The sequence below is a fragment of the Microcaecilia unicolor genome, unplaced genomic scaffold (genome assembly GCF_901765095.1).
Source record: "Microcaecilia unicolor unplaced genomic scaffold, aMicUni1.1, whole genome shotgun sequence".
NCBI classification, from domain to species: Eukaryota; Metazoa; Chordata; class Amphibia; order Gymnophiona; family Siphonopidae; genus Microcaecilia; species Microcaecilia unicolor.
This window is the reverse complement of record NW_021963063.1, coordinates 35,892-48,869: the sequence shown is the minus strand read 5'-3', so window position 1 is coordinate 48,869 and position 12,978 is coordinate 35,892. Positions and strand designations below refer to the sequence as shown.

At 45.3% G+C, this 12,978-nt stretch overlaps 1 protein-coding gene across 1 annotated transcript in view; it reads right to left on the bottom strand.

Annotated features, from left to right (window-relative positions):
• Nucleotides 1–12,978, bottom strand: part of LOC115458865 (R-spondin-1-like) — a 37,368-nt gene that overhangs the window by 5,216 nt on the left and 19,174 nt on the right. Inside the window, exons 2-4 of the mRNA XM_030188702.1 lie at nt 7,721–7,915; nt 2,985–3,134; nt 1,090–1,278 (exon numbers count right to left, since the gene is read on the bottom strand). Coding sequence (XP_030044562.1) covers nt 1,090–1,278; nt 2,985–3,134; nt 7,721–7,915 — 534 coding nt within the window. The remainder of the gene's footprint in view (nt 1–1,089; nt 1,279–2,984; nt 3,135–7,720; nt 7,916–12,978) is intronic.

Sequence of the window (12,978 nt, the reverse complement as noted above, 5' to 3'; positions counted from 1 at the left end):
CTGTTCCTAAACCACATGTTCACTAGTGACCTCTGACAGCTACATATGTCACTCTTAGCTAACTCCTCACATGTTGTTAAGATTACAGTAGTGCAGAGTTATTCTACCAATCACTGTCTTCACCTGTCTAGAAAGTTTCAATAAATTGCCTCAGATTTCAAGACTCTTTCTGCATCATTGGCTACGAACCCCTGATTGATAACCTAGGTCGTGCCTTTCCAGTGGTAATTTAAGGCAAGTTACATTCAGATACAGGAGGCACCTAAATTTTTGTGCTGAGGCAACAGAGTGATAAGGAGTATCAGTGGGATTTGAACCCCGATCTCTCCTGTTCACAGCCTGCTGCTCTGACCTCTACATGAGCCTTTTCATTGCCATTGTGGCTATTGTAAATAGCTGTAGTTCTGTGTATATCTGGTGTCTGCCAGTTTTACACTGTAATAATTCACTGCTATTCAACTTTTCTGCATTGGTCGGATCCTTTCCAGAAGGAAGGCGTCTGACTGTGTAAAATTTTTGCCAGGGGTTGCCGCCAGTTCCCTAGCAGGAGCCGCTGCTATGAAAAATAGCTAATTTCTTAACAGCGCCTGAGGAGGCGGGAGGAGGGTCACGGAAGAAGGGATAAAGCCTGAACCCTGGACGCCTCCCAGGACTTTTCTGTTTGGTTTCTACTTGTTTGTTTTTTTTTACATATTGGTATATACATTGTAAAGCACAAAGCTGAATTTAAGTTCAGTTTGGACCACAAAGTGTTTAACTGACACCAAACCAGTTCACTTTATTAATTTAGTGCACCTTTGGCCCTGCAAGTTCATAAAGGGGGAGGAAAAAAAAGCATACCATGCAAGTATTATGTTCTGCTAAAAGTGCTGGGGGCTCACTGCTTGCACCTTTTTTTTTAAATGTTTTTCTGGAAACCTAGGTCCATTTCTTAGTCTAGGGGATAAACCTACTGTACACCGCCTTCGGTGAATGATTTCATAAAGGCGGTGAATAAATCTAAATCAATCAATCTGCGAGTTCCAGAACTGGAAATTCAGGACCTCTCTAGGAGGAGGGGTTGGGTCCTGGATACTCAGCATCACCTACCTCCAGGGCACGGTACTTTCTGCATGGTGCATTTCCTGCTCTCTGTGATGCTGGGGCACACGGACGTGTCTCCCGCAGGCGCTTGCAAAATTGTCCGGCTCCTCTCCTCTTTGCCTTTCTTGAACCCACAGGTCTTCCGTTTCTTTGAGCAGGGGCCCCAGGGGCCCCATTCGCTCATTTCACATTGTGCTGTCAAAGATAAGACAAACTCTGGTTCTCATTTGTTCAATGATATACATTCGCTTTCCTTGCAGAGACCCCTTCCCCCTGGTCTTCAGATAGATGCAGGGTATTCTCTACGTTAAGCCCCTCATTCTGTAACACCATATGCGCATACAGACTATAGTGTTAGTTGTCGCATACCTTGCATAGTGCACAAATGTATGGGGGAGGTGTTCATGTGGGGGGGGGGGGGGGAACGGGCGGGGCATGGATGTCTCTCACAATTGCATGCACATGCATCATTATTATTAATAACATTTGTATAGTGCTACCAGACGCACGCAGCGCTGAACATCCAACGTAGAGAGAGACAGTCCCTGCTCAAAAGAGCTTACAATCTAAAAATGTGTGCGCATTTACATCTGCCGTAGACATGGCGTAAGTTGGTTCTCCTAAATGCTGGGGGTAAATGCCAACCTATGCTAGTGTACTATAACGAAATCTGGGTGCCCAGATCCTGTTATACAATTTGCGCTTCGTGTCCACCATTTTGGCGTCTAACTTTTCATGCACTTCGTAGAACTGCCCCTGGGGTGGTCAGTAAGCTAAAGATTTCCTTAGCAGAAATTGGGTTTTAGCCGAGTAAACGTGAGTTAACGCTGCCAAGTCCGTAAACCGATCTGAGTAAAAGCGGAGCCAAGTCTAAAGCAGAAAAAAATAAGACAGTCGGGTGATATTCAAACCAATTAAATGCAGGCCCAAGTCAGCAGAAAGAGTTAACCAGAACTAGCCGACTAAGCATGGCTGAATATCGGTGAAAAGGTAACCTGGTAAATTTACCACATTATCCCCCTCATTCCGTCACAGGCTGATCACATGTGCAAAGTTATAGAATACCGCCATTGACGCAGAAAGCTTCGGACGAGGCTGCATGCAGCGTATGTGCAAGACTACCACTGCTGACAAAAGGCCACCTTTAAAGTATACCAGTGTGTGTGCGTGTATGGGGGGTGATGAATCACAGGTGGGGTAAAGTTGCTAGATTGTGCCGAGGACAGGGGTCGAGACTGGAAGAGAGAAGAAGAGATGTTGGGAGAAGACAGGAGATACCGCGACATGATGCATTTTCAAAATCACGATTAATAATTAATGCATTAATCACAGCATTAGGTGCGACTCACTTGCAGTCCGAATTTGCAGGTTTCATGCATTAGTATCAGCATTACAGAAGCATAATGGACATTAGCGTACACCCGATGCTCAACTGCAAGGGTCGGTCACCACTTGCTCCATGTTATAAATGGAACCAGTTAAGCAAGACTCACACTGGAGCAAAAGACCCAGGTAATGCAACTGTCGATGAACGTATGGAAGCCCCTCCCCCGTCAAGACTGTCAATTCCTGAGCCAATGCCGCTCTTACCCCAATTGCCTCTATTAATCTGCACCCTCTGCTGCTTACCACTGAAACTTGCCGTGAAGCCCGCCCCTACCCCCACACCCAACCAGCCCGATGCCCATTCACCAGGGGCGTAGCTATGGGCCCACCCAGTCTTAAATTTTATGTAGGTGGGTTTCTGGGTGCAGGTGGGCTCTGCAGTACAGCTGTTGGGTACACAGCGTTATTTTGTAGTATCCCAAGAAACACTACTCATACCTATATACACAGTGCCCACCCATATTAGCTCTGGGCCCACCCAAAATGTCAGGTCTAGCTAAGCCACTGCCACTCACCAGAGCTGCTGCACTCCATGGTGCCATTCACAGAGGCAAAGCCTTCCGGGCAGGAGGAATAGCATCTCCCCTTGTGCAAGTAGAGACCATCCTTACATTTTGTGCAAAAGTTCCTGCTGAAACAGGCCTCACAGTTATCAATTTTGCATCCTGGATTGGAGAAATCAAGGGTGAATAAGTTAAAACACTAACGATGAAGGACCACTATAAAAATATTCATACAAAGCCTACAGGTTCTATATAAAATAAGGGAAATGGGACTTGATATACCACCTTTCTGAGGTTTTTGCAACTACATTCAAAGCGGTTTACATATATTCAGGTACTTATTTTGTACCAGGGGCAATGGAGGGTTAAGTGACTTGTCCAGAGTCACAAGGAGCTGCAGTGGGAATTGAACTCAGTTCCCCAAGATCAAAGTCCACTGCACTAACCACTAGGCTACTCCTCCACTCATTATTCCACCAATAAGAGCCAACCTCATCAGTGATGTCACAATGGCTTGATTGCCCGATACTTGGCTCACTTCTGATATTGTGATGTCATAAGGGAAAGGGGGAAAGGGAAATGGGACTTGATATACTGCCTTTCTGAGGTTTTTACAACTACATTCAAAGTGGTTTACATATATTCAGGTAGTTATTTTGTACCAGGGGCAATGGAGGGTTAAGTGACTTCACAAAGAGCTGCAGTGGGAATTGAACTCAGTTCCCCAAGATCAAAGTCCACTGCACTAACCACTAGGCTACTCCTCCACTCATTCCACCAATAAGAGTCAACCTCATCAGTGATGTCACAATGGCTTGATTGCCCGATACACTTCTGATATTGTGATTTCATAAGGGAAAGGGAAATGGGACTTGATATACTGCCTTTCTGAGGTTTTTACAACTACATTCAAAGTGGTTTACATATATTCAGGTAGTTATTTTGTACCAGGGGCAATGGAGGGTTAAGTGACTTCACAAAGAGCTGCAGTGGGAATTGAACTCAGTTCCCCAAGATCAAAGTCCACTGCACTAACCACTAGGCTACTCCTCCACTCATTCCACCAATAAGAGTCAACCTCATCAGTGATGTCACAATGGCTTGATTACCCGATACACTTCTGATATTGTGATTTCATAAGGGAAAGGGAAATGGGACTTGAAATACTGCCTTTCTGAGGTTTTTGCAACTACATTCAAAGTGGTTTACATATATTCAGGTAGTTATTTTGTACCAAGGGCAATGGAGGGTTAAGTGACTTGACCAGAGTCACAAGGAGCTGCAGTGGGAATTGAACTCAGTTCCCCAGGATCAAAGTCCACTGCACTGACCACTAGGCTACTCCTCCACAGAATTATCAAGTCCATATTTCAGGACACCGTGAAGTGAGATTGGCAAGAGTGGCTCCCTAGACATTGTCCAGGGTTCTGAAGCCCTAATCCCAGAATGCTTTGGGATGAAGATAGATTGGTTCAGGCATCCCAGCAGTGACATAGCCAGAAGGCAATTTTTGGACTGGCCAATGGATAGAATGGGTGGGTGCAACTCATTTTCTCTCTGTTCACCCGCTCAACTTCAAAATTAAATACCTTAGCTGGATTTGAATACAATCTGCCCGATATCAAAGCAAGTTATGCGCTTGTCGGAGACTGCTGAATGCATGACTTGCTTATCTGTACATATTAAAAATTTATACGGACAGTATCAGGCCATTTAAATTACTAAATGGATAGATATTATGAGGCATATTTTCAAAGCACTTTGGGAGGCTAAGTTCCATAGGTTTCTATGGAACTTTGGGAGGCTAAGTGCTTTGAAAATGAGCTTGATTGTCTGTATAACTATAGCCTGGGCTGGGAAAGGGGCCTAGGTCGATCCACTAAGGATATCCAGTACGATGGCAGTTCCATGACAGTGCAACAATGTGGCACTTAAAAGCAGGTACCTAACTTCCCTTTATGGGAATGATTCCCAAACCTGTCCTGGAAGAACGCCAGCCAGCCAAGTTTTCAGGATATCCAGAATGAATATTCATGAGAGAGATTTGCATGAAGTGGAAGAAGGGCATGCAAATCTCTATCTTGATTATTATGTATTTATGACATTTATTTCCCACATTATCCCATATGATTTGAGTTCAATGTGGCTAACAAGCAAAGAGGAATCAAGACAAATATAATATATCATTCAAACAACAGTGCAATTCAGGAAAGAAAAAAAGAAGATTAAGATCTACAAATACACAACACTAGAAATTTTTTCTTCACTCAACGTGTAATTAAACTCTAGAATTCGTTGCCAGAGAATGTGGTAAAGGCGGTTAGCTTAGCGGGGTTTAAAAAAAAAAGTCTGTTCAGCTTCCTAAAGGAAAAGTCCATAGGCCATTATTAAATTGACTTGGGGAAAATCCACTGCTTATTTCTGGGATAAGCAGCATGAAATATATTGAACTTTTTCGGGACCTTGCTGGGTATTTGTGACCTGGATTGGCCACTGTTGGAAACAGGATGCTGGGCTTGATGGACTTTTGGTCTGTCCCAGTGTGGCAATACTTATGTACTTATGTGGATATCCTGACTGACTGGGGGCTCCCCAGGACAGATTTGGGTACCACTGTCTGTTTTTATCTAGATTGTAAGCTCTTTGAGCAGGGACTGTCTCTGTGTGTCTCATGTTCAGCGCTGCGTACGCCTGGTAGCGCTATACAAATGTTATAAGTAGTAGTAGTAGTAGTATATACGTGCGTTTGGGACCAGGCATGAGCACTTCTACCGCCCGTAGAGCTGATGGAAATGTTTCTGCCTAAAGCCAGAGAACACATGTAACCGATAATCTTCTATAAGCTACATACATCATTGTACGCTGCATCCAGACTCTGCCTACATGTAAAACACATGCTATATACCACACGAATGACTTCTCAGAATAGTTTTGGCATCTGTCACTTACACAAGTATATGCCAATTTTCTAATCATTAACATGCATAAAGCTTAACCCCTTATTTACAGAATTACCCCCTAAATGTGACCATGTCCTAAAGTCATCATAAAGAAAAAAGTGATGTTATAATGAATTCTGTTAGAGCAAACAACAGTTCAAGCGCCATCCTTTTATATGAAAAAAAAAATGCAAAAGTTACAGAACCATCGGGCCCAGTACCCTGTTTCCAGAAGTGAAAAAAAGTCAAACAGATTTTATGCTGCTTATCCCAGGAATAAGCAGTGTATTTTACCAGGTCCCATCTTAATAATGATTTATGGACTTCTTTTTTAAGAACGTGTCAAACCTTTTTTAAAACCTGCTAAGCTAACTCCTTTTACCACATGCTCTGGCAGTGAACTCCAGAGTTTAATTGCACATTGAGGGGCCCTTTTTCTAAGCTGCGTAAGCATTTACACATGCCCAATGCATACCAAAGTGGAGTTATTGCACGGCTACCGTGTTGGTTCTTGCAGTAATTTCATTTTTGCCGCGCATCCGATACGCGCGGCCGAAAAATGATTTTTATTTTCTGGTGCGTGTATTGGACACATGCCAAGAGGCATTTGGCGCACATAGGTCATTACCACCCGGTTACCCCGTGAGACTTTACCACTAGGTCAATGGCTGGCGGTAAGGTCGCAGACCCAAAATGGACACGCGGCAATTTTGATTTTGCTGCACATCCATTTTCGGCAAAAATGAAAGCAAGGCCTTTTTTACAGGCATGCTGAAAAATGGATAGGCGCATGCCCAAAACCCGAGCTTACAATACCACAAGCCATTTTTCAGCTCACCTTAGTATAAGGACCCCTGAGTGAAGAAATATATATATTTTTATTTTTGTTTTAAATTTACTACTTAATAGCTTCATAATGTGCCCCATCGTCCTTGTGTTTTTGGAAAGAATAAACACATGATTCATATCTACCTGTTCCACTCCACTCAGAATTTTATTTAGACCTCTGTCATATCTCCCCTCAGCCGTCTCTTCTTCAAACTGAAAAACCCTAGCCTTTGCAGCCTCTCCTCATAGGGAACTCATCCCATCCCCTTTATCATTTTGGTCACCTTTTCTAATTCCGCTATGTTGTTTTTTGGGGATGTGGTGATCAGAATTACACATAATGGAGCAATGCATATGCAACAATATTCAAAGTACGGTTGCACAATGGAGCGATACAAAGGGAAAACTACACACCCAGGGCTGGCCTTAGGCAGGGATAACAGGGACGGTCACACAGGGCCTCGCGCTCCCAGGGGACCTGCGGCAGTCTTAGCATCTACCTCCCACTCCCTGCTTCAGAAGCTGTCTCCTGTTCTCAATCTAACCGCCTCCAGCTCTCTCCTACCCACTCCCTTAATTCCAGGTTGCAGCACCGCTGCCTTCTTCAATTTTCTGGGCTGCCGGCAGCGTCAGTAAGGTAGGCACGCCGCCTGGAAGCGTTCTCTCTGCTGCAATTTCCTATCCTGCATAGGCAGGACACTGCAACAGAGGGAGAGCTTCTGGGTGGGGCTAGGTGGGGGCAGGGGGCCCCATGGAACTGGTCTGCACAGGGCCCCGCAATTGCTAAGACCGGCCCTGTACACACCTATTTCTAAACCCTGCCCTGCCCCCAACCCCAGGAGTGCCTCTGCCAACGCATGTCATTTTACCCAAAGATAGATGGAACAATTTTCCTAAAGCCTTCCGCTAACTCTAAACTATACTCTCATGTTGTTGACCCAGCCTAGGAGTCTACCTTCAGCATGCCTCTTCCTCACTTACTGATGCACTTGTTCATCATATCTGGATTGCGCACCCCGAAGTAGCCTTCCGGACAGGACGGCAAGCAGATTCCAATCTGTCGAATGTCATTCCTCTCCAGGAGTATGAAGAGCTTAGGGGAGCACTGGAGGCATCCATTGGACTCCGAACACTTCATGCAGCCCTTGGTGCATACTAGGCTCACTTCAATGCTTCCTGTAAACAGAAAATATTATAAGCACAGGTGACTCTATGTGTGGTGTGTGTGTGTATGAGAGAGAGACAGCGAGAGAGAGAGAGAGAGAGACAGAGAGAGAGAGAGAGAGAGCGATGTCACATGCCTGCTGCTGAAATCTCCTAGGGCAGTGGCTCCCAAACCTGGTCCTGGCGGCACCCCCATCCGGTCAGGTTTTGAGGATACCCACAATGAATATTCATGAGAGAGATTTGCATACACTGCCTTCACTACATGCAGATTTATCTCATGAATATTCATTGTGGGTATCCTCAAAACCTGACCGGATGGGGGTGCCTCCAGGACCAGGTTTGGTAACCACTGTCCTTAGGGGGATGCAGGGCCGGTCCTAGGGTCTCTGGCGCCCCCCTGCAGACTATGAGTTGGCGCCCGCGTGCCCCCCCTCCAGCACCCGTGCGCCCCCGCCCCCCCCCCCAGCATCTCCTTTCTCTCTTCTCCCACCCTGCCCCTGTCCAGCGATTCTCCTTCGCCCCCATCCCCCGCCGCCCTTGGTGCTTTAAATCTTTAATTTACCTCCATTCCAGCAGCCGCATCATTTGAAAGCCCTGCCCCGTCTCTAGCCTTCCCTCCCTTCGTGAGTTCGTTCTGCAGTCCCGCCCTCGAGGAAATGGCATCAGAAGGCGGGACTGCGGAATGAACTCACGAAGGGAGGGAAGGCTAGAGATGGGGCAGGGCTTTCAAATGATGCGGCTGCTGGAATGGAGGTAAATTAAAGATTTAAAGCACCAAGGGCGGTGCAGTATGGTGGCACAGCGCCGCAGCGGCGCCCTTGAAGGCAGGCGCCCCCCTGCGGTGCTTACCCCACTTACCGGGTTTGACTGGCCCTGGGGGGATGGTTGGGCGAGAGAAAGAGGGAAGACCTGCCTCTATCATCTCCCACTGGAAACATTAGAGCCAGAGCAGCCGTCTGCGTGGAAGGAGGGTGGCTGTATTTGAAGGGACAGTTCTTCACTTTAGTTAAGATGAATAAAGAAGAAATAAATCGTGTCTCTGTCTTGCAAAGAAATTAGTGGAGTCCAATGGATTTCAAAAGGGCTTTGGGAGATTTCTACCATGCTTCCTTCTCACCACTTATCGCCTCATACTCATTGAAACCATCCAGTTTCTAAACTATTAAATCACCATTTGACACTGGCTTTCTTGGAAGGACATGTGGAAAAAATCAGTTTGGGATAAGAAATGGAGAAGGGAAGTTGGGAGCTGTCAAACTGAAACACTGGGAAACATTTCTTCAGAGAAAGGATGAGGAATGTATAATGGAAGGAGTGGAGACAATTCAAGACAGCCTGGGACAAATGCAGGGGATTAGTAGGGAGGAACTGAGGATTTCTGAGCTTCAGTGAAGTCAGCAGCACTGCAGCGGGTCGGAGAAATGGGCAGACAAGGTAGGCCTTGCCGTCTTCACCTTCCATCCTACTATCCCTCTCTAGCCATATTTGAAATTAGTTGGCCAATACTAAACAAACTCAAAGTGGATTAGCCACTCCAAGGCCATACCAATCCCATACCATCCTCGTAGCATTTCTTTGCACCGCTTCAAAAAGAATTGAAGCGGTGCAAAGAAAAGCTACAAGGATGGTATGGGATTTGCGTTACAAGACGTATGAGGAGAGACTTGTTGACCTGAACATGCATACCCTGGAGGAAAGGAGAAACAGGGGTGATATGATACAGACGTTCAAATATTTGAAAGGTATTAATCCGCAAACGAACCTTTTCCAGAGATGGGAAGGCGGTAGAACGAGAGGGCATGAAATGAGATTGAAGGGGGGCAGACTTAAGAAAAATGTCAGGAAGTATTTTTTCACGGAGAGGGTGGTGGATGCTTGGAATGCCCTCCCGCGGGAGGTGGTGGAGAGGAAAATGGTAACGGAATTCAAACATGCGTGGGATAAACACAAAGGAATCCTGTTCAGAAGGAAGGGACCCTCAGGAGCTTAGCCTTGAATGGGTGGCAGAGACGGTTGGGAGGCGGGGCTAGTGCTGGGCAGACTTATACGGTCTGTGCCCTGAAAAAGACAGGTACAAATTAAGGTAAGGTATACACAAAAAACTAGCACATATGAGTTTATCTTGTTGGGCAGACTGGACGAACCGTGCAGGTCTTTTTCTGCCGTCATCTACTATGTTACTATGTAAGGCCGGTGCAAGAGTACTGGGGGCCCTCGGGAAACCTTTAGACTTATGCCCCCCTTCAATTAACTTTCAGGTCCTTAATCTGCTCCCCCTCTCTCCACCCAGACATCATACTTCAATGGCTTGGAGGAATAGCCTGATGGTAGCGCAGGGAACCAGGGAAATCACTGCAACTCCCTGTGACTCTGGGTAAGTCACCATTGCCCCAGGTACAAAATAAGTACCTGTATAAAATATGTAAACCACCTCACTTGTAACCACAGAAAGGCAGTATATCAAATCCATCCCCTTTCCCTTATATGTCACATATACACAAATAATGAGGACAGTTTCCAAAAGTCGAAAACTGTTCACCCTTCCTGCAGTAAAAGGATGCGTTTGGTGCTTCTTTCAGTTTGTCAGGCTTTGTTTTTTACCTCTGAGAAGCTGCTGCCCTAAGCAACTACTTAACCTTGCCTAATGGTTCGGCCAGCCCTGTGCACATTAAGGCTTTCAAAGGTTGAAGATTTTGTTTGGCTTGGTCGCTCTTATCTGTTGTCTTCTTCCCCTCACCAACTCCTAACTCTTATCTATATTCAAAATCCTAGCTAAAATCTTTCCCCCTTCAGGGTTTTTAATTCTTAAAGTCTGGCCCTGATCTTAGACACATAAGTGTGTGTTGACTAGATTGTAAGCCACATAAAGCAGGGACTCGGGGCCCATCCTGGCCTGGGGGAGTGTGGCATGATTTCCTTTGGAGAACTGGAGCTGTGATGGTCCATGCGCCAGAGGCATCGGCACAGCGCCCTCCTCACTTTTCAGTCTCGGGAGGGTGTCTGCTAATTAAACTCTGGCTAATTAAAGTGGTTAGCTCAGCAGGGTTTAAAAAAAAAGGTTTGGCTGGTTTCCTAACGGAAAAGTCCATAGACCATTATTAAAATGGACTTTGTGGAAAATCCACTGCTTATTTCTAGGATAAGCAGCATAAAATGTATTAGACTGTTTTGGGATCTTGCCAGGTCCTTGTGACCTGGATTGGCCACTGTTGGAAACAGGATGCTAGGCTTGATGGACCTTCGGTCTGTCCCAGTATGGCTGTACTTATGTAGTCCCCCCTCCCCCTCTCTCTAGTATCAGCTAGGCAGGTATTGTAACGTGTGCATCTGGCTGTGCTACAGGAATGTACTGTCATAGTACCAGACTAGTCCCAGTGGAGCATATTTATGAAGAGAGGCTAAACAGATTAGGGGTTTTCAGCTTGGTGAAAAAGACAATTTAGGGAGCATAACATAGTATTATATTATATACATTTACTTCTAATTTACCTCATATCTTTTGTAGTTTATTGTTAATTAAGAATAATATGTATTTCTTCTCCGGAAATGGCTACTGCCATTTCGGCATAATGTAAGCCACATTGAGCCAGCAAAGAGGTGGGAAAATGTGGGATACAAATGCAGCAAATAAATAAATAAATAAATAGATGTACAGATAAGTAGAGAATGGTTGTACCTGTCAGACAACAGAAAATCAAGAGGACAAGCAGGTTGAAAATAAATCGTAGACATTTTTTTCACGTATGCATAATTAAACTGTGGAATCTGTTGCCAGAGGATGTGGTCAAGGTGACCAGCACAGACATACTTAAAATGCGATGGGACTGAGCAAAATCGTAGAAGAAACATCCATAAAAACAATATTAGCCGGGTTGACTCGGGGGGAGTCATTGTTCATCTTTGAAAATGAACTACGGAATATAGATCTACTTTCTGGGATCTGTCGGGTACTTGCGACCCAGACTGGCCACTGAGAGAATGTCGGGCTTGATGGACTTTGGTCTGACTCAGCACGGCTTTGCTTCTGTTCTTTTCTTATAAAATATTATTCCCTCAGTTTTGCCGTGGGACCCACTGCTGATCCAGATGTACATCCCTGGGAAATCGAGCGCCAAGCAGATATTACAACTTGGTTAGATTTAATAAAAGTTGTTGCGTATATCTGGAGACTTTTTTTTTTTTTTTACAAAGATTGCAGCCTTACGACTGTAAAACCAATCTCATTAACCTGGAATTTCTGGAACGGTTCTGCTTTCTGATGAGCTTCTCACCGTTTTTCCATCTGGAACTGAAACGTTTTAGGAGAGAGTATCTCAGAACCGGAAGACTTTCATACCATGAAAGAAAAGGGGCCAGATTACTCATAGTTTAGTGACTAAGAATTGTGACTCTAAAGAAATAGCATTTTTTCTTTTGTTCATCTAGAAAGCAAGTAATCCTTTGTGTGAAGCCCCTGGTTTGGCCCCAAAATATTTGATGCTGGATTGGACTGAACTTGTTAAGTGTGAAAGATACTGGTTTGTGCTTCAGAGTTCAGGACAACAAGATAACAGTCATTTGATACAAAACTCTCAACTCAATCACTCCTGAATGAACAAGGGTTTTGTTATTTTGAATAATTCTGATAGGAATATCCTAATCGTTAAGAGGGTAATGGTACCATAGTCTATAGAGGTGAATAATCTGGTTAAGAGGGGTGATGCCACAGAAGACTGTGGAAGTAAATAGCCTTTGGATTTATCACCTCTCCAACAAGACAGAATTAATGGGTAGGTCAGGAAGCTGTGGGACGGACATGCTCTAGGCAAAAACAGCAGTAAAATACAAGAAAGCCTGAGATGAGCAAAGCTGCACGGAGCCGCCGACATTAACATGGCGCTGTGCACCGATGGGCCAGCCTACCCGAAGCAGCGGGAAGCAAGCAAGGGGAGGAGGTCAGGACCCCGCCTCGCAGGTGCTCCCCACTGAGAGGGGCTGGGAAAAAAAGGGGGGGGGGGTTAAAACCCCTGGGCTGAGCTCGGACGGCCTCTTGAGATCCCTTGCTGTGGCCAAATTGTGCCATGTTAAGAAAT